Source organism: Eumetopias jubatus, unplaced genomic scaffold (assembly GCF_037043125.1).
Source record: "Eumetopias jubatus isolate StellerSeaLion01/CBP00866 unplaced genomic scaffold, mEumJub1_p1.0 scaffold_17, whole genome shotgun sequence".
Lineage (NCBI taxonomy): Eukaryota > Metazoa > Chordata > Mammalia > Carnivora > Otariidae > Eumetopias > Eumetopias jubatus.
In genome coordinates, this window is record NW_028274823.1 from 42,568,294 (window position 1) to 42,587,785 (window position 19,492).

The 19,492-nt window shown below is 40.2% G+C and overlaps 1 protein-coding gene and 1 non-coding gene across 3 annotated transcripts; both read left to right on the forward strand.

Annotated features, from left to right (window-relative positions):
* Positions 1–1,125: 1,125 nt before the first annotated feature.
* On the forward strand, positions 1,126–18,393 carry PTPN20 (protein tyrosine phosphatase non-receptor type 20). 2 transcript variants are annotated; one of them, XM_088020227.1, is made up of 4 exons: positions 1,126–1,320; positions 5,179–5,394; positions 17,396–17,458; positions 18,328–18,393. In XM_088020227.1, the coding sequence occupies exons 1-4, from the start codon at positions 1,126–1,128 to the stop codon at positions 18,391–18,393; spliced, it is 540 nt and encodes a 179-aa protein (XP_087876353.1). The 2 variants fall into 2 exon arrangements, with proteins under 2 accessions (XP_087876353.1, XP_027954632.1); XM_028098831.2 differs by lacking the exon at positions 5,179–5,394.
* Positions 8,444–8,573, forward strand: LOC114205522 (small nucleolar RNA SNORA42/SNORA80 family). The gene has a single exon (XR_003608414.1). It is a non-coding gene; the product is annotated as a small nucleolar RNA SNORA42/SNORA80 family (small nucleolar RNA).
* Positions 18,394–19,492: the final 1,099 nt, after the last annotated feature.

Below are 19,492 nucleotides of genomic sequence, written 5' to 3' on the forward strand. Positions count from 1 at the left end.
ATTTATTCATATTTCCAAGGGGAAGTTTATGTTTGCTGTGTTGGAATCTGAGAATGGTTCTGTCAGAAACTGTGTAAGGCTCTGTTCAGTTATCTTGGTCATACCCTATTGGCCAGATAAATGGTCCACAGGGCTCTTGAGTAGTAGAGAGGGGCTATTGGTGAGACCGCTGCATGGCAGGGAAGGTCCATCCTTTACTGAGGGCATTTATTGTCTGTGTGGGAGCAGTGGTTCAACCAGAGGTCCAGCTGTCTATGTAAAATGAAGAAAGAGCTCCGGGGCCAGTGAAATTTATGAGTAGGCCAAGTAGCAAGCTTCCTCTTTCATATTTGTTGCAAGAGTCCGTGTTAGGTGAGTTTCATGTTACTTGGACCAAATTCCTTCATAGCATCATTTGCCACAATATCTTTGCTTTGATTAGCATGCTGTTTTACCCAGTGAATGGTGAGGATGGACATAAAAGTTGGCTGGCATGTATTTGGGGCATTGGTTGAATTCCATTAATCCTTGGGTTTGTAACTGATCAACTATCACAGTCAATTTTTTTTTTCCTGGCCCCTACTGCTCTGGGCTTGCAAGTTCTCTGGATTTGTAGGAGAATGGCATTCACTTACTCCCTCAGAGGGTTCCTCCTTTGCTGTGTTCAGTTGCAGACTAGTAGGTAACTCCCTTGGCCTAATCCTACCTGTGCCATATCTAATAGAAATCTCCCAAAGTGTCTGGACACTGATGGCATCCTTCTCTGTTTAATAGAAACAGATGAAAACAAAAAACACTCCTCATTATGTATTTTGTAGGTCATGCCAATAGGTTTGGGGGAGGGAAGAATTTAAATTCATGGACTCATGTGACTCCTCCTACACCATCCTCTCTCCTGGTCAAAGAGAAAAATAGATTTACCAGTGTGAAATACATTCATGAAGCCAGGGTATATTATATCTCCTACTTTTCCTTTATCTACCAGTTATTTCTGTTTTTGTGATAGATGATTCAACACGTGTTCCTCTTGGAGAAAACAAGGACTACATCAATGCTAGCTATATTAGAATAGTCAATTCTGGAGAAGAGTATTTTTACATTGCTTCTCAAGGACCACTGCCAAGTACCACAGATGACTTTTGGCAAATGGTTTTAGAGAATAACTCTAACGTTATTGTCATGATAACCAGAGAGATAGAAGGTGGAATTATCAAATGCCACCATTACTGGCCCATTTCTATGAAGAAACCTTTGGAATTGAAAAACTATCGTATCTTCCTGGAGAACTACCAGATACTTCAATATTTTATCATCCGAATATTTCACGTTGTGAAGAAGTCTGTAAGTTTTAAAAAATCAGTATGAGATATATATTTGCTTAGATAAGCCACATGTCAGGATGAGAAGTTAGGATTAGGATGTGTTACAGACTGGGGATACTTTTTTGAGTAACTTGTTTTTAATTCTCACTGGTACCAGAAACTAAGACACTACTGTATCTGCTTCTGCTTAACCAAACTCTGACTGAAGAGATGAAAAACCTAAACAGGGGAGGTGGGCAGGGAGTGACAGTATTGGAAGTTGCCTAATCCTGGGATGTCCTTTGGCTGCTTCTGCTGAGTGTGACAGAGATGTATTGAGTCTTTAAAGTATATTGCTAACCACTGTGCCAGGCACTATCACCACCTTACTGAGTATTGGAGATTTGGGTATGCTTACTGATACTTCCAGTTACTGTGCTCCATGGTAATATGGGATGCTTTGAGGGCCTGGAAGGGAAGTACGTAGCTTCACGTAGGGCTTAGGGGAAGGTTTGCTGGAGGTGGAAACATCTGGATTGAGAACTACCCAAATGAGAAAGATGGAAAGAAAAAGTAGGTAATCAAGATCTAAAATAGCATGGGGTATATATAGAGAATTGTAGGTAGTTAAGTGTTTCTGGAATGTAAAAGTTTAATGCCAGGGAATAATGAGAGGTGAGATGAAGCTATAGAAAGTAAGCAGGGACCAGTCAGAACATGAAATATCTTGGATGTTGGCTAAGGAGCATGAACTTCATTATGAAGGTAATTGGGAGACACTGAAGAATTTCAATAAGCAGGTGCCACGATCAACCAGGGCAGTTGGCATTGAGATGGAATGCAGAGACTTTGGTGTTTTTTCATATAAAATTGGCAGACTTATATGTGACTTATGACTTGTGACTTACAAGTGACCAGAAGGAGTGGTCAGAATTAAACTATTCAATACAATAGCCACATGTGGCTATTTAAGCTTAAATTTAAATTATTTACTTATATGAAATAACAAATTCAGTGTCTCACTTGCGGTAGCCACATTTCTGGTGTTTAGTTACATGTCACTAATGGTTATCATATTGGGCAGCACAGATGTAGAACATTTGCATCATTGTAGAAAATTCTGTTGGTAAGTGTTGATCTAGAATAACTCTTAGATTTCGTGCTTTAATAGATTCAAAAATAGAAAAGGAATGGTTTACAGGAGAAAAGTGATGAGTTACATTGCTCCAGGTGGATTTGATTAGCAAGTAGGTGATACATGTGTTCAATAGGAATGAAGGGGATGGGTGTTAAACGGGAAGCCTGATGATGAGTCATCACCAAAGAAGTTGATTGGAGTCCAAACAGTAACTAGGAAAAGGGTTGCTGGAAGTGCTGAAGTTGGAACCCATAAATTTTCAATAGTAATAAAATATGTAGCTACAGATTATTTTCTTCCCAGCAGCCTAACTATTGGATTCCTGAACACAGGTTATGGGACTGACCCAGGGTAGGATGTTGTCCACTATGTATGGTAAAATTCAAAGGATGAAAGGTGGTAACAGTTTGGTAAGAAAATGATTCAGATAGTCAGCCATGAAGTCTAAAGTTAGGGGGACAAATGGAACCAGGAACCAGTCAAGTAGGAGTAAGTGGAGGGCGTAAAGGACAGAGGGGCTCCATTTGGTCACATTGTTGTTGGAGTAGAAGTGGGGCACAAATGAGATGGTAGCATATGAACTTCTGGTCAGAAAGTGATGTTGTAATTTAAGAACTGGAAGATTTTTAATACTGGACATTATAGATAATGCTAAGTTCAAGGAGTGACCATCACTGTGAGGACTAGAAGAAACGAGGAGTCTCTTCTGCAAGAGAGAAATACAAATGCTGTGAGGTTAGAGTGTCCATTGGGCTGTTGAGACCCAGGTTTGCCCTGGATGATGTCAGAGTCTGTGGGAGAGGGAAGGTCAGGGTCTTCAGTGAATGTGGCAGATTGACTGGAGACTAAAGCCACTGGGTAGTAGCAATGAGAGGGTGAAGGTATGAAGCTAAGAGGGATGAAACTCAAAAGGGAAAGGATTTTTACACAAGAAGAAATGATGGATTGGAAACAGGAGTGGGCAACAAGGAGTACACAACCTATTCTCTATGCTCTGTGGGACCTGGAGAACAGGAGAATAGGTGGCCTCCATGGGAGGGAGGGGCTGCAGAGAGTGAAGTGCTGTAGAAGGCAAGGAAGGAAACGGAAGAAGCATTTAGGGAAATGATGAGGGTTTTGAAGAGTTTACTATGGGATGGGGCACCTGCATGCAAAGGGAGAAGTTGATGAGATAAAGGAGTAGAGTCAGAGGGAAAGCTGGAATTGAAAAGTATGAGGAGGATAGGCGCATGAGTGGTGACCAGGGAGGCCAAGAATGATGGCTGACACTTGCTAGCTGTGTGCTGGGCCTTGCACTTGGTTGTGCACTTGGTTGTGCACTTGGGGATTTGTCTCAGCCCTCACTCCCCTAATGCTTGTTGATTCCCTCCTATATTAACCAGGTGTTGTGCCAGGTGCTAGAGACAGAACGCATACACATTCTCAGCTCTTAGAGTGCTTATGGTCTAGTGGGAAAGGAAGTTCCAACTGACTTGTGATGCACATGTTATGGCAGAAGAAAGACAGCCTGCTTGGAGAGTATAGGCAGGTGGGAGGCACAGAGGAATGGTCTGTTTGCAGGGACTCAAATGCTGGGGTCCACCTGTGGAGCCTTGGCAAGGGGTTGGTGGACTTGGGGCTGAGGCCCATAAGCTTCAGAACCATGGGGTTCATGTTTGATGAATCTGCATCAGGATTTCTGTCTGAATGGTATTAGGTCAGGAAAGTGGTGAGGTCCACCTTTATGCAGATTCTTAGTGGTCACCAGTGGCAGGAGAGATTTAACCCCTAAAATACATGGTAGGGTTAGAGCTGTCCTCAACTTGGTGCCTTCACAAACTTTGCAAGGGTTGTTGGCATCATTCAATTTCATGTACCAGTGATTCAAACTTGAGTTTTCTTTTTGGGACTTAGGAAAACTTATTTCTGTTTGGATGGGTGCATTAGGGAGAAGCAGGGGAGGAGTAAGAAACCCATCCTGAGTTTTCCCACAAGCATTCCCAATGAAGTAAAATGAGGGCTTCACACTGGGAAAGGCTCCCACTTTGGAAGGGACAATGTGTAAACTCAAAGTGCTTTATCTGTCAACTCTGAGGAGAGTTTCCTGACTGTATTTTCAGGGGGCTCAGCACAAGAGTGGGGGCACAGTCCACTCACTTGGACATCACCTACCCTGTCCTCATCACCAGAAGAGGTTGGGGCCCCATTGGTCAAGCAACTTGGCAGCACCTACCTGTTTTAATTAAAATTTGTATCATAGTATTTAAGCTAAGATAGAATGCTTTTCTTAACGTGTTAACCCATCTTTCATTCTGAGTTTTTTGGGTTCTTGGTTTTTCTGCAGTACCACGGTCCAGAAGAAAGATGATAGATTTGAATTCAGGAGGCCTACATTATAATTCCAGCTCTGAACATGTGAGCCTTCTGACCTAGCATGCATCTCCCAATCACCCTAATCCTTGCTTTTTCATCTGTAAAATGGGGATGAAACAGTATCTACCTCCCAGAGTTGACGTGAGGATTAAATGAAGGAATGCATGTGAAGTTTCTAGCATAGTACCTGGCACATCACGAGGGCTTAAATCACGCTACCTCTTCGTATTGTGATTTTCATTATTGTATGACCATAGAGCCATTATTATTATTAGTAGTAGTAGTACTATATTAGAAATTCAATTTAGATCTTTAATATAAGAATTTGATAAATCTCTCTCTTCCCCTGCTTCCTCCTCCCTCCCTTCCTCTCCTTCCTCTCCTCTCCCTCCCCTTCTCTCTCCACAGACAGGAAGTAGTCACTTTGTAAAACACTTGCAGTTCACCAGCTGGCCAGACCATGGCACTCCTGCCTCGGTAGATGGCTTCATAAAGTACGTGCGTTATGTGAGGAAGAGCCACCTTACAGGACCTATGCTTGTTCACTGCAGTGCTGGCGTGGGCCGGACGGGGGTGTTCCTATGTGTGGATGTTGTGTTCTGTGCCATTGAAAAGAACTTTCCAGTAAGTGTGTGAATTAAACAGATAACTGATGCTGTTAGTAAACACTCTACTTGTAACAGCCTTCTAGGGCCTGGAGACTAAGATTTGGCCTTCAGGAGAACTCAGTAAAGAGAAAGCCCGTGAACTTTGGGGACCTGCTTCTAAATTCAGTGCCGCAGGTTCCTGGAGGTGGCCATGATGCTCACAGCACAGAAAGCACAAGAAGGATATGGGACAGTGTTGGGGACACAGTAGATGCACAGTGGATGCTACTTCATTTCCCTTTCCTTCCCTCTACCCATACATAGAGGTTTTTAAATCTGGTTAAAGAATGTTGATGAAGTATGCCTGTTTTTAATGAACAGAAATGCATGCACATGAGCACGTTGGAAAAAAATGTAGACTTTAGAGTTTTAATGAGAGGTCCCTAGCTTGGACTGCCAGTTTTGCCTCATACTTTAGATTTTGGTGACTTTGTGCGCATCGCTCATCCTCTCTGAAACCCAGTTTTCTCTTGTGTAAAATAAGGATAATAATATTGTTGGGTTTGAGTCCCTCGTTAACAATTCTTTGCTTTCCTTCTAAAATTGGAACCAGCTGAGAGATAGACCCAAGAATTAGACACATATTAATTATACCATTACCTTTACTGTTGATTAAACTGCTTAGGGAACATGACCTGAGATTTGTGGCCAGAAAGGCTGACTCACTGAACTGTTTTTCCTGTGCTGCGGAAGTGCAAAGGGGAAGACATCTGTTTATTAGCAGGCATGAGGGGGCTTGGGGGGGCTGGCTCTTACTACCATGCCATGACCACAAGGAATGCAAAAAACCACACCTCCCCATGAGAAAGCCTGCTATCAGGCATTTGCCTTGCCAGGCAAATTCTGCAGTTAGATTATCGTCACAACAACTAAATCTCTGCTCTCTTGGGCCTTCCCCAGTTAAACCCTAACAGTGGGAGGCTCTCTCCCATGGCAGCAGAATGGCTGTTTTGGTTCCAGAACTCACCATCCTCAGGCCATATTATATGAGAGGGTGGGAAAATGGCTTCTCCCCATAACTCCTTGGAGGACAGAGGAAATTTCTTTTTGTCAGAAACTTGAGCCAGTATCTCCCAGCATTTCAACTCTTTCTGAGTTGTAGCCCCTTTCCTGAACTAATCACTGTAGGAGATGCTGGTCTATTTAGGCCAGTCAGGACTACTCCAGGCCATAAGGCTGAGTGAGAGAGGAATGGTTTTCCAAAGCAAACTCAGAGAATGAATGAATATAAACTGGAGAGTGCCCCCCACCCTCCCAAAAAAGACCAATGTGCTGAAAAGTGCTGAAAATTTAAGTAGTATAAGTCTGATATTACCCATTCCCATAACTAATGTTGTTTGATCCTTTTAGCAGAAATTTGTTAGTATAATTTTCTTTTATATATTCCCCATCATAATTTCTTAACTAATTGGCTTATGTTTGTCCTTATTTTATTTTCCTTGTAGAAACTGTAAAAACTGTAAATATTATACTTCATGATCCTAAGAAGCACTGTTTTCTCCCACATTATACCTTCTTTAAACTCGGAATGTGTTTTATAATGAGTCACGTTTAATTGACAGTGTTTTTCTTAGTGGTACATAAAATAATGATGCATTTTGCAATTAAGGATGCTTAGATTTGAGAGAGTAATTCAAAAATAGAAAACACATCCGTTGTTTCCTTATTGGCTTTTCACAGAACCTTGAACTGTCTAGTGTTCTTACTGATGCCCCTTTCTACTCTTTTCAGAAATTTTGTCCACCAGAGCTACTAAATGTGGTCTTAAACCGGCCCCAATCTGTGGATGTCTGTCATCTACAGTAAGAGAAGTTCCTAGAAATTGAGAGTAAGCATTTAGAAACTTCCAAAGCAGTTTGCTGTATTGCTGTGACATCCAAGAGCATGACCAATGAGTGGGTTGGTCTTGACGAGCATGGTGCGGACCAGTTTGTGTGCTGTGGAGCTAACATGGGGGGGTTGTATGTCAGTGGGCTGCATATGCCAGCCATGTGCGGCTGGACAGTCGTCACCTGCAATGCTCTGAGATTCCTTGATCAATTCTAACTCTAAAGGATATGAAAAGCTGAGGATATGTAACCATTTATTTCTTTTTTAATTGTTATTTTTATAGTCATTTTCATTTTTAATCACTCCTGCTTAAAAACCCGTAAAATGTTGGGAGCAAACTGGCTCTTAACTTGCAGAAGCACTGAGATTGCTCTGTACTTTAGACATTCTCAATCGACCTTTCTCCTCTAACAGTCTTTGGTGCGCAAGAACAGCTGTTCATTATCAGTTAATCATATTATCACATACTAAAGTGAGTAATCCAGAATTTAGCACATTAGCCTTTACATAATTAAAAATTCTTACTACACCACTATGCACACTGTCAAGTTTACCTGGCAGGGTTTTGTTTTTTTTGTTTGTTTTTGTTTTCATCCTTTGTAGTAAGATTCTCTTTTTTTTTAAGATTTTATTTATTCATTTGAGACACAGAGATAGAGAGAGAGCACGAGCAGGGGGAGAGGCAGAGGGAGAGGGAGAAGCAGGCTCCCCACCAAGCCAGGAGCCTGACGTGGGACTCGATCCCAGGATCCCGGGATCATGACCTGAGCCAAAGCTTAACCGACTGAGCCACCCAGGCGCCCCTGTAGTAAGATTGTCTTGATGAAGCAGTGTGATTTATCTTTGGGCACAAATTCCTCAATCTGTGTAATACCTCAGACGGCTTTCTTGTCCTTGCAGCTCTGCTACCAGAACATAATCCTACACAAAGCCCAAGCTCCAAATCACATTTGGTGACAATGTAATACTTTGCATTTCTGCACAGTTTAGAGCTAGTTGTTTGTCAGTAATCAAACAGAAAAAAGGAAGAATTCTTCCTTCTTGTCATATCATGTTCAAATAACACACATGCTGAGTCACTGTTAGCAATATCTCCATATTCATTAAGTTGCAGTGATGAATGCGTTGATACGTTTATTTGCTTCATAAGTTGGTACCACTTCATATCATTAGCCAGTCCCCGAATTTGTCAAGCTGTTGTGTCATTAGAAAATGGTACTTTCCGTGGGCCTCTCCTAGTGAACCTACTATAGGAGCCTGCAGCCCTGAACCATTGCCCAGCCTTCCTGCAGGTGGGCTGTGAGCACTGAAGGGGGCTGTACAGTGTAGGGGGAAAAAAGAAAAGAAAAGAAAACAGTACTTTAACTGTCCTTTCTGCCACATATTTACCCAGATTTTCCAAAACATCTTCAGTAGTCTTTCATCGTTGTCCTGGTAATTGTATATGGGTTTTTATTCTTAGCAATTCAAGTGCTATTTTGTAAGTCTGCAGAACATTAATGTTACATGTGAAAAATAATGAACATCAGCTTCTGTTTTTAAATTTAATATTCTTTTAAATAATTCTTTTGTCTTTGAACTTATTTTTTTTGTAAATGACAAGTAAATTTTCATAGTTCCTTTGCTTTATTAGCCAGTACATCTTTGCAATTAAAACAGGTGTGGTTTTAGCAATTCACAATCAATAATGGCTATAAGATTCAATACATAAGGAATCATGGTTCCAAGTAAAATGAACATGAACTCTTTTTGCCTTCATTTCTTTGCAGTCATTTCCATTATCATCATTGGGTTAACCACTACAGCTACATTCAGAAAGTGTGTTTTTCTTGACAAGACAGTCCACTGAAACTTGTTTTGCCATCATTAAATTAAGATGAAAAATGAATAATACAAAATTCATTTCCATAAGTTGCCTAATCTTAAATTATAAGTGAAAAAACAGGCTTTCAAAGAAGTAACAGTCTTTAAATTCAGTGAGATTTCATTTCATTAATATTTCCTCTTATGGATCATGCTTTTGATTTCAAGTCTAAGAACTCCTTGCCTAGCCTAGGTCCCAAATAATTTTTGGTACATTGTTTTCTAAACATTCTGTGTTTTAAAATGATTTATATTTAAGTCCATAATCCATTTTGAGTTAATTTTTGTATAAGGTGTGAAGTTTAATTCAAGGTTACTTTTCCTTTATTTTTATTTTTTGCCTATAGATGTCTAATTTTCTAGCACCATTTGTTGAAAAGCTATTCTGCCTCCACCAAATTGCTTTGCACCTTTGTCAAAAATCACTGGGCATGTTTGTATGAGCCATTTTCTGGTTCTGTATTCTGTTCCATTGATCGATGTGTCTGTTTTTGTGCCAGTACCATACTGTCTTGATGTTGACAGCTGGAAGTCCGGAATTCAGATGCCGCCAGCTTTGCTTTTCTTTTTCAAGATTCCTCTGGCTATTCGGGTTCTCTTCTGGTTCCATACAAATTTTAGGATTCTTTGTTCCATTTCTTTGAAAAAAGTGGATGATATTTTGATGGGGATTGCATTGAATGTGTAGATTGCTCTAGGTAGCACTGACATCTTCACAATGTTAGTTCTTCCAATCCATGAGCATGGAACATTTTTCCATTTCTTTGTGTCTTCTTCAGTTTCTTTCATGAGTATTTTATAGTTTTCTGAGTACAGATCCTTTACCTCTTTGGTTAAATTTATTCCTAGGTATCTTATGGTTTTGGGTGCCATTGTAAATGGGATCGACTCCTTGATTTGTCTCTCTTCTGTCTTGTTGTTGGTGTATAGGAATGCCACTGATTTCTGTGCATTGATCTTATAGCCTGCTACTTGACTGAATCCCTGTATGAGTTCTAGCAGTTTTGGGGTGGAGTCTTTTGGGTTTTCCACATACAGTATCATATCATCTGCAAAGAGTGAGAGTTTGACTTCCTCTCTGCCGATTTGGATGCCTTTGATTTCTTTTTGTTGTCTGATTGCTGTGGCTAGGACTTCTAATACTATGTTGAATAGCAGTGGTGATAGTGGACATCCCTGCCGCGTTCCTGACCCTAGGGGAAAAGCTCTCAGCTTTTCCCCATTGAGAACAATATTCGCTGTAGGTTTTTCATAGATGGCTTTTATGATATTAAGGTATGTACCCTCTATCCCTATACTCTGAAGAGTTTTGATCAAGAAAGGATGCTGTACTTTGTCAAATGCTTTTCTGCATCTATTGAGAGGATCACATGATTCTTGTTCTTTGTTTTGTTAATGTATTGTATCACGTTGATTGTTTTGCAGATGTTGAACCAAACTTGCAGCCCAGGGATAAATCCCACTTGGTCATGGTGAATAATGCTTTTAATGGACTGTTGGATCCTATTAGCTAGTATTTTGGTGAGAATTTTTGCATCCATGTTCATCAAGGATATTGGTCTGTAATTCTCCTTTTTGATGGGGTCTTTGTCTGGTTTTGGGATCAAGGTAATGCTGGCCTCATAAAATGAGTTTGGAAGTTTTTCTTCCATTTCTGTTTTTTGGAACAGTTTCAGGAGAATAGGTATTAATTCTTGAAATGTCTGATAGAATTCCCCTGGGAAGCCATCTGGCCCTGGGCTTTTGTTTGTTGGGAGATTTTTGATGACTGTTTCAATTTCCTTAGTGGTTATAGGTCTGTTCAGGTTTTCCATTTCTTCCTGGTTCAATTTTGGTAGTTGATACATCTCTAGGAATGCACCCATTTCTTCCAGGTTATCTCATTTGCTGGCATAGAGTTGTTCATAATATGTTCTTATAATTGTTTGTATTTCTTTGGTGTTGGTTATGATCTCTCCTCTTTCATTCGTGATTTTGTTGATTTGGGTCATTTCTCTTTTCTTTTTGATAAGTCTGGCCAGGGGTTTATCCATCTTGTTAATTCTTTCAAAGAACCAGCTCCTAGTTTCGTGGATCTGTTCTACTGTTCTTTCGGTTTCTATTTCATTGATTTCTGCTCTGATCTTTATTATTTCTCTTCTCCTGCTGGGTTTAGGCTTTATTTGCTGTTCTTTCTCCAACTCCTTTAGGTGTAGGGTTAGGTTGTGTATTTGAGACCTTTCTTGTTTCTTGAGAAAGGCTTGTATTGCTCTATACTTTCCTCTCAGGACTGCCTTTGCTGTATCCCAAAGATTTTGAACAGTTGTGTTTTCATTTTCATTGGTTTCCATGATTTTTTTAAATTCGTCTTTAATTTCCTGGTTGACCCATTCATTCTTTAGTAGGATGCTCTTTAGCCTCCATGTCTTTGAGTTCTTTCGATGTTCCTCTTGTGATTGAGTTCTAGTTTCAAAGCATTGTGGTCTGAAAATATGCGGGGAATAATCCCAATCTTTTGGTACCAGTTGAGTCCTGATTTTTGACCTAGGATGTGATCAGTTCTGGAGAATGTTCCATGGGCAGTACAGAAGAATGTGTATTCCGTTGCTTTGGGATGGAATGTTCTGAATATGTCTGTGAAGTCCATTTCGTCCAGTGTGTCATTTAAAGTCTTTATATCCTTGTTGATCTTTTGCTTAGATGATCTGTCCATTTCAGTCAGGGGGGTGTTAACGTCCCCCACTATTATTGTATTGTTGTCAATGTGTTTCTTCGCTTTTGTTATTAGTTGCCGTATAAAAGTGGCTGCTCCCATGTTAGGGGCATAGATATTTGCAATTGTTAGATCTTCTTGTTGGATAGACCCTTGAAGTAGGATATAATGTCCTTCTTCATCTCTTATTACCTTCTTTGGTTTAAAATCTAATTTGTCTGATATAAGGATTGCCACCCCAGCTTTCTTTTGGTGTCCATTAGCATGGTAAATGGTTTTCCACCCCCTGACTTTCAATCTGGGGGTGTCTTTGGGTCTAAAATGAGTCCCTTGCAGACAGCATATTGATGGGTCTTGTTTTTTAATCCAGTCTGATAGCCTGTGTCTTTTGATTGGGGCATTTAGCCCATTTACATTCAGGGTAACTATTGAAAGGTATGAATTTAGTGCCATTGTATTGCCTGTAGGTGACTGTTACTGTGTATTGTCTGTGCTCCTTTCTGATCTATGCTGCTTTTAGGCTCTCTCTTTGCTTAGAGGACCCCTTTCAATATTTCTTGGAGGGCTGGTTTCATGTTTGCAAATTCCTTTAGTTTTTGTTTGTCTTGGAAGCTTTTTATCTCTCCTTCTATTTTCAATGACAGCCTATCTGGATATAGTATTCTTGGCTGCATATTTTTCTCATTTAGTGCTCTGAAGATCTCATGCCAGTCCTTTCTGGCCTGCCAGGTCTTTGTGGATAGGTCCATTGCCAATCTAATATTTCTACCATTGTAGGTTACATATCTCTTCTCCCGAGCTGCTTTCAGGATTTTCTCTTTGTCTCTGAGACTCGTAAGTTTTACTATTAGATGTCCGGGGTGTTGACCTATTATTATTGATTTTGAGAGGGGTTCTCTGTGCCTCCTGGATTTTCATGGCTGTTTCCTTCCTCACATTAGGGAAGTTCTCTACTATTATTTGCTCCAATATACCTTCTGCCCCTCTCTCTCTTTCTTCTTCTTCTGGGATCCCAATTATTCTAATGTTGTTTCATCTTATTGTATCGCTTATCTCTCGAATTCTGCCCTCGTGATCCTGTAGTTGTTTCTCTCTCTTTTTCTCAGCCTCTTTATTTTCCATCAGTTGGTCTTCTATATCGCTGATTCTCTCTTCTGCCTCATTTATCCTAGCAGTTAGTGCCCCCATTTTTTATTGCACCTCATCAATAGCCTTTTTGATTTCGACTTGGTTAGATTTTAGTTCTTTTATTTCTCCAGAAAGGGTTTCTCTAATAACTTCCACGCTTTTTTCAAGCCCAGCTAGTATCTTTAAAGTCATGTCTCTGAACTCTAGGTCCGACATCGTACTAATGTCCGTATTGAGTTGGTCCCTGGCAGACGGTACTACCTCTTGTTCTTTTTGCTGAGGTGATTTTTTTCATCTTGTCATTGTGTCCAGAGGAGAATAAATGAATGAGAGAACAAAATGCTAACAGGTTAACAATGTCCCCAGCAAATATACTCTTAGAAATCAGAAAAGACCTGAAACCAAGGGAAAAGAAGGGGAGAGAAAGAAAAAAGAAAGAGAAAAAAAGAAAAGAAAAACAAAAAAACAAAAACAGAACAGTACAAAAAAAAACAGAATATGATCAAATATGATCAGGGTATTGCATAGATCAGTGCCACACACTATATTTTGGGCGTATTTTGGTTTGTTAGAAAAAAGTGCCTCCTAAAATTTTAAAGGAAGAAAGACTTATATATGTAACAAATAAGGGTTGATACAATGAAGGGATGGAAGATGACTGTAAAGATGAAAATTATAAAAGGTTTTATAAAAGGAATTGATAAGATAAGAAGTTGTTTGAAAAAAGAAAGAAGATTAAAAAAAAAAGAAAAAGGGGAGAGAATGTGATCAGACAGGAGACTAGAACAAAGCCATACACTAGTGATTTAGGGTATATTTTGATCTGTTAGAAGAAACTGTATCTCAAAATTTTAAAGAGAGAACAACTTATATATATATATATATGCCAAAAATAAGGGTAACTACTATGAAGGGATAAAATACGACTCTAAAAATGAAAAATAAAAAATGTTTTTTTAAAAAAAGGATTGATAAAATTTGGTTGAAAAAGGGGAAAAGAAAAATTAAAAAGAAAACAGTTAAAATTAGTTTGAAAAACTAATGAATCATGGTAAAAAAAAGCCATGAATTCTATGTGCAGTATTCCCCTAGCGCTGGAGTTTTCCCGTTCTCCTTGATCGGTAAACTTGCTCTTGGCTTGCTGGCTGTTCGTGCTAATCTTCTGGGGGAGGGGCCTGTTGCCGTGGTTCCCAAATGTCTTTGCCGGAGGTGGTATTGCCCCGCCCTTTTCGGTCCGGCATAAGCAAGCTGCTCCTGTTTGCTCTCAGGAGCTTTTGTTCCCTGCAAGCTCTCGATACAGCTTTGGAGGACCAGGGTGAACATGGTGGCCTCCCAATCTCCACCCAGAGGAGCTGAGAACTCAGGGCCCCGCTCCTCAGTGCGCCCCCAGAGAAAAGTAGTCACTCCCGTCTCCCCGGTCTCCGGCTGCACTCCGTGCTCACCTGGCCTGTGATCGAGCGTTTCTATCTCTGGCACCCGACCTCGTGTGGAGTCTCCAAACCCAGCAGACCCTGCAGTGCGCTCCTGCGCCGCTCCTCCCGGGGAAGGAAGGGGAGTCTCCCCGGCTCTGCTGTTTGTTGGGTCCCTGCTGGAGGAGCAGTGGCCCGACTGTGCCACAGATCACAGTTTATGGCAACCCTGAGCTGAGAGCACATGCCTCGGCTCTGTCTCTGCTGCCGGCTTCCCCGCTCCAATACCTGGGAGCTCTGCTGCACTCAGGCACCCCCGGTCTTTCTGTGACCCCGAGGGTCCTGAGACCACACTGTCCCGCGAGGGTTCCACCCCCCGCCTAGCCACTGGAGCCACGTCCCTCAGCCGAGCCGACTTCTAAAAGTTCCGATTTTGTGCTCCGCGGCTCTATCACTTGCCAGAAGCGGCCGACGGAGGTCCCCCCCCCCCCCGCCGTCTCTCCTCCCGAATATCGCCTCGGATTCACTTCTCCACACGTCCTACCTTCCAGTAAGTGGTCACTTCTCTGTTCAGAGAGTTGTTGCTACTCTCCTCTTTGATCTCCTGTTGAGTTCATAGGTGTTCAGAATGGTTTGATCCCTATTCAGCTGAATTCCTGAGACCAGATGAAATCCAGGTCTCCTACTCCTCCGCCATCTTGCTCCGCCCCCCTCTTATTTGGTTTTCTGGCCTTGTTAAGCTACCTAGAACTTTAAGTTTGGGTTTAATACATGCAGTGAGAGCAAACATTCTTGCCATTACTAATATTAGGGGGAAAGCAAATTAAAATAATTAATTTTGTGAAAGACCCTATTAAGAGAATGAAAAGACAAGCTAAAGACTTGGAGAAACTGCAAATCACATATCCAACAAAGGTCTTACATTTAGAATTATAGAAGGCATCCTCAAAACTTAGTAGTAAAGAATGAAAAACAAAAGGCAGCCCAGTTAGAAAATGGGTCAGAGATATGAACAGACATTTCACCAAAGAGGATAAAAAGATGACAAATTACCACATAAAAAGGTGTTCAGCTTCATTAGCTTTTAGGGAAATGAAATTAAAACTATGATGAAATATCAGTAGACATCTATCAGAAAGACATATAAAAAATAGTGACACCACCAAGTGCTGGTTTAGAGTTGAGGAAACTAGATTAATCAGTTGTTGCTTGTGGGAATGTAAAATGGTATACTCATTCCAGAAAATAGTTTTACAGCTTCTCGTATTTTTTTATAGAGAGAGCACAAGTGCAGGGTGGGGGAGGGGCACAGGGAGAGTGAGAATTTTAACAGGCTCCACAGTCAGTGCAGTCCCCAGCACAGGCCTCGATTTCATAACCCTGAGATCATGACCTAAGCCAAAATCAAGAGTCACATGCTTGACCAACTGAGCAACCCAGGTGCCCCTACAATTTCTTTAAAACAAACAGGAACAAAACTAAACTAAATTTACCATACAACTCCAGCAATAGCACTCTTGGGTGTTTGTCCCAGAGAAATGAAAATGTACATTCACACAAAAGCCTGTATATAAATGTTCATAGTAGATCCCTTCATAATAGCCCAAAACTGGAATCAACCTAGATGTCCTTCTACAAGCTGATGATTCAACAGACTGGTCTATGTCCATGCCATGCAATACTTCTAAGCAATAAAAAGGAATGAACTATTGATTTGCACAATTTGGATAGGTCTCAAAGCAATTATGTTGAATGAAAAAAAAAAGTCAGTCTCAAAAGGTTAGATATTATGTGATTCCATTCATATAATCCTCTTAAAGTAACAAAACGGTCGATATGGAGAACAGATGAGACTGGTTGCCAAGGGTTAGGAACTGGGTTGGATGAGTAGTTCTAATGGATAACATGAGAAAGTCTTGTGGTGGAACAGTTATGTATCTTGATTGTGGTCGCAGTTGCCTGAGTCTTCACGTGTGGTAATATTGCACAAAACTACACAAAACAGATACACACAAACTCACAAATGATTGCCTGAAAAACTGGCAAAATCTGAATAGGCTCCATGGATCATACCAATGTCAATTTCTGAGTTTTGATATTATACTATAATTATACAGGATGGCATAATTGGGGAGATTGGGTGAAGGGTACATAGGATTTCCATGTACATTTTTTTGCAACTTACTGTATATCTATAATTATTCCAGTATAAAATTTTTAATGGCTCAATTAAAATTTAAATTATTATAAAAATGAAAAGTTATAAATATAAAGGACTGGTTACATTTTCTCTGATTTTCATGTATTCTGGGGTTATAGATAACAAACCTTAAAATTTCATGTATCAGTGTGGTTTTGCTGAACATGACTGGTCCTCAGCTTGCACCACTTGTGACTCTCTAGGAAGTTCAGCATCACCTGAGATGGTCTATATCCTGTTCTGCTAGTGATGCTCCTTGATGCTGCTGTCAGATTGCCAGAAGAGTTTCTAAACACTTAACTACCAGTTTCTGGACTTACCTTATTGTGGAATAGCAACAGCTCCTTGCAGACCTGCACCAGCTCAGCAACCACACTGGCTAGGCTGGTCTCCATGCACAGGTGCAGACTCTGGTATCAGGCCAACTGTTGCTCGGGGTCTCTATTTGAGTTGAGAGGGCTCTTTAGATAAGAAACAGCTGTGTTACTATGTGGCCAGAGAAAGTATTCTATGCTTCAGACTTTTCCAGAATTACAGTGCTGCTTTAAGTTTTCCCTTTGGAGAACAGAAGAGTAGACACCGGGGCAAATTTGTTGTTATTTCTTTTGGAGAGCATTTCTTACTATAAATGATTGCTTCCTGCTTTTTCCTGGAAACCTTTTAAACTAAAGTCTTCCTTCTCCATTAGAGTAGGTTAAAAATAGTACATTTTCTTATTGCTGGAAATGAGAACTTTCTGGTTAAATCTTGACATCTCTTTTACTGGAAAGAATTATGGAGTACTCATGTGGCAATCTGTGGGTTTGTGTTTTCCCCCTATGTGAGTAATACAAAAATCACTGTCATCCTGTTGCAGTTCAACATCAAGAATATAGTGACCCAAATGAGAGAACAGCGTTATGGCATGATTCAAACGAAGGTAAGCTCTCACTATATAAATTCTAATAAAAAGAATAATGAATATAAAGATTAACATGTATAGCATGTTACAATTTATAAATCTCTTTTACCTATATGATATCATTGAATTCTCACTGCTTGGGGTAGACATTAATTTTTCTCTGATATTACTGATGAAGTAGTTCACGTTCAGAATAATGAAGTCTGTTCTGTGAGGTCATTCATATAGTACGTGGAGGAGCCAGGTGGGAAATTGAAGTCTCCTGATGCCCAAACACATGCTTTGTCCATCCGTGATGCCATGTTATTTAAGTAACGTATCTAAAGTTATTCATAGGTTTCTGGATAGAAGTTTTGGGATATTTACTTGCCACTAAATTATCGAAGTCATTGGCATGTCATATAAAGATAGTATTGATGTTACAGATTAGTTATTAATCATTGGGAGGGGGAATCAAGAGTATGGATAATGAAAACAAACAAGAACCCCTAAATCCTTAGGTTGACCTGTTTTTAGGCCAATGTTGAATGATAGGAAGCATTTTCTTTGAACTTGGGTTGCCTGAGAGACCTGAGGCTACACTTTAAAAAAAAAAAAAAAAAGTTTAAACGCGATGTATCCAGGGAAATATAAGGAGATTGAGATTGAGGGTCAGTTTCCCCTCTGTTCAGCTAAGACTTGAGTTAACTAATTCTAGACCAAGCACTATATTACTTTTCTTCCTGATATTTAAAAAATATATGTTTTCGTAAAGAAGTTCCTGGCTAAATGTTTGCTCTTTTTAGGAACTTTCCTTTATGGTTGAAAATTACAACTATGTTTTCTGAAAGTGGATATTGGTATTCAACTGCTTAACATTCTGTTGTTTTTCATATATATGTATATAGGAGCAGTATTTCTTTTGTTATAAAGTTGTGCTTGAAGTTCTTCAGAAGATTCTGACTTTAGATTAAGAAAGACTTCTGTTGCCTCACATTTGAAATTACCAAGTGGCTTGGAGCCTCCTCATAAAGAACATGTTCCGGTTGTGCTGAAGGGCTTTGCTTACACGTACCATGTGCTTTCTGGGTGTATCATTTGCCTTTCTTTCTGACAACTCCCTGAAGGCAGCATCATTTGGTTTGGGGTGAACAGTGTTTGTCCATTCATCTTACTTAGAAATAGCAAAATACACTCCCACATTTTCCAGTGAAACAAAAGTTGCATAAAACAACTGCAGCCCATTTGGTTAAAGGGATTACAGAACCCAGTAAAGGACTTGAACTATATTCCTTAAGATGTCATTTGGACAGGCAGCTAAAGGAAGCTGAGGATTTCCAGGACCTTATAAAGCCCTTACCTTATTTTGGAGAACACAGGGCTAGTAAATGCAAGGTCACATTATGAGCTCTTAACAGGCCTTTTCAAGACAGGTAATCATCCATGTTTTTTAGCTAGAGGCTACACTTTTAGCTCGTATTTGAATAACTCAGTTCACTAATTAGGAGAAGTAACTTTCCACACAAATTGGACTCCATTTTCCTATAGTTCCACACTCTCGGGGCCCCAGGGACCACAGAGGACAAGCTGCCCTTCTAGAGCAGCTGCACAGGGACCTGCTGGTTGGGGAAGTATTCGTGGGCGGGCAGAGTTCCTCTGCTCCATCACATGAGCACACTGGTGAATGGTCCAAAACTAAAATAGATGTTTACATAGAAAGTCCAAGAGGAGATTTTTGCCCAGCTTGAGTTCTTTCCTATCGCACCCTAACACTTAATGTATTACTCAGTCTGCTTTGTTAAAAGCACATATTACATTTTACTTGCCTCTTACTCTTTGCCCTTTAGCTAACCAATAAACTTTTATATAAGCATTATTACATAATTCTGTGTATCTCTTACGCCAGATATATTTCTCAAACTAAGATCTATGGTAGTTATTTTTTTCTTCAGAGTTCCATTAAATCATTTCTTTCCATTACTGCCCCACCTCTGCTGTAACATTTAGAAGTTGGCTTTGGGAACTAGGTTTTGGAAAACCAAAGTCATAGTTGTGAAAATGAAAACTTCCATA

What these genes read in the sequence shown, in the direction of transcription:
- PTPN20 (XM_088020227.1), top strand. Translation starts at nt 1,126, where the DNA reads ATGGTTTTAGAGAATAACTCTAACGTTATTGTCATGATAACCAGAGAG. An exon ending in TTCACGTTGTGAAGAAGTCT is followed by an intron (nt 1,321 to 5,178) that starts GTAAGTTTTAAA and finishes CTCTCTCCACAG; the next exon opens with ACAGGAAGTAGTCACTTTGT. An exon ending in CCATTGAAAAGAACTTTCCA is followed by an intron (nt 5,395 to 17,395) that starts GTAAGTGTGTGA and finishes ATCCTGTTGCAG; the next exon opens with TTCAACATCAAGAATATAGT.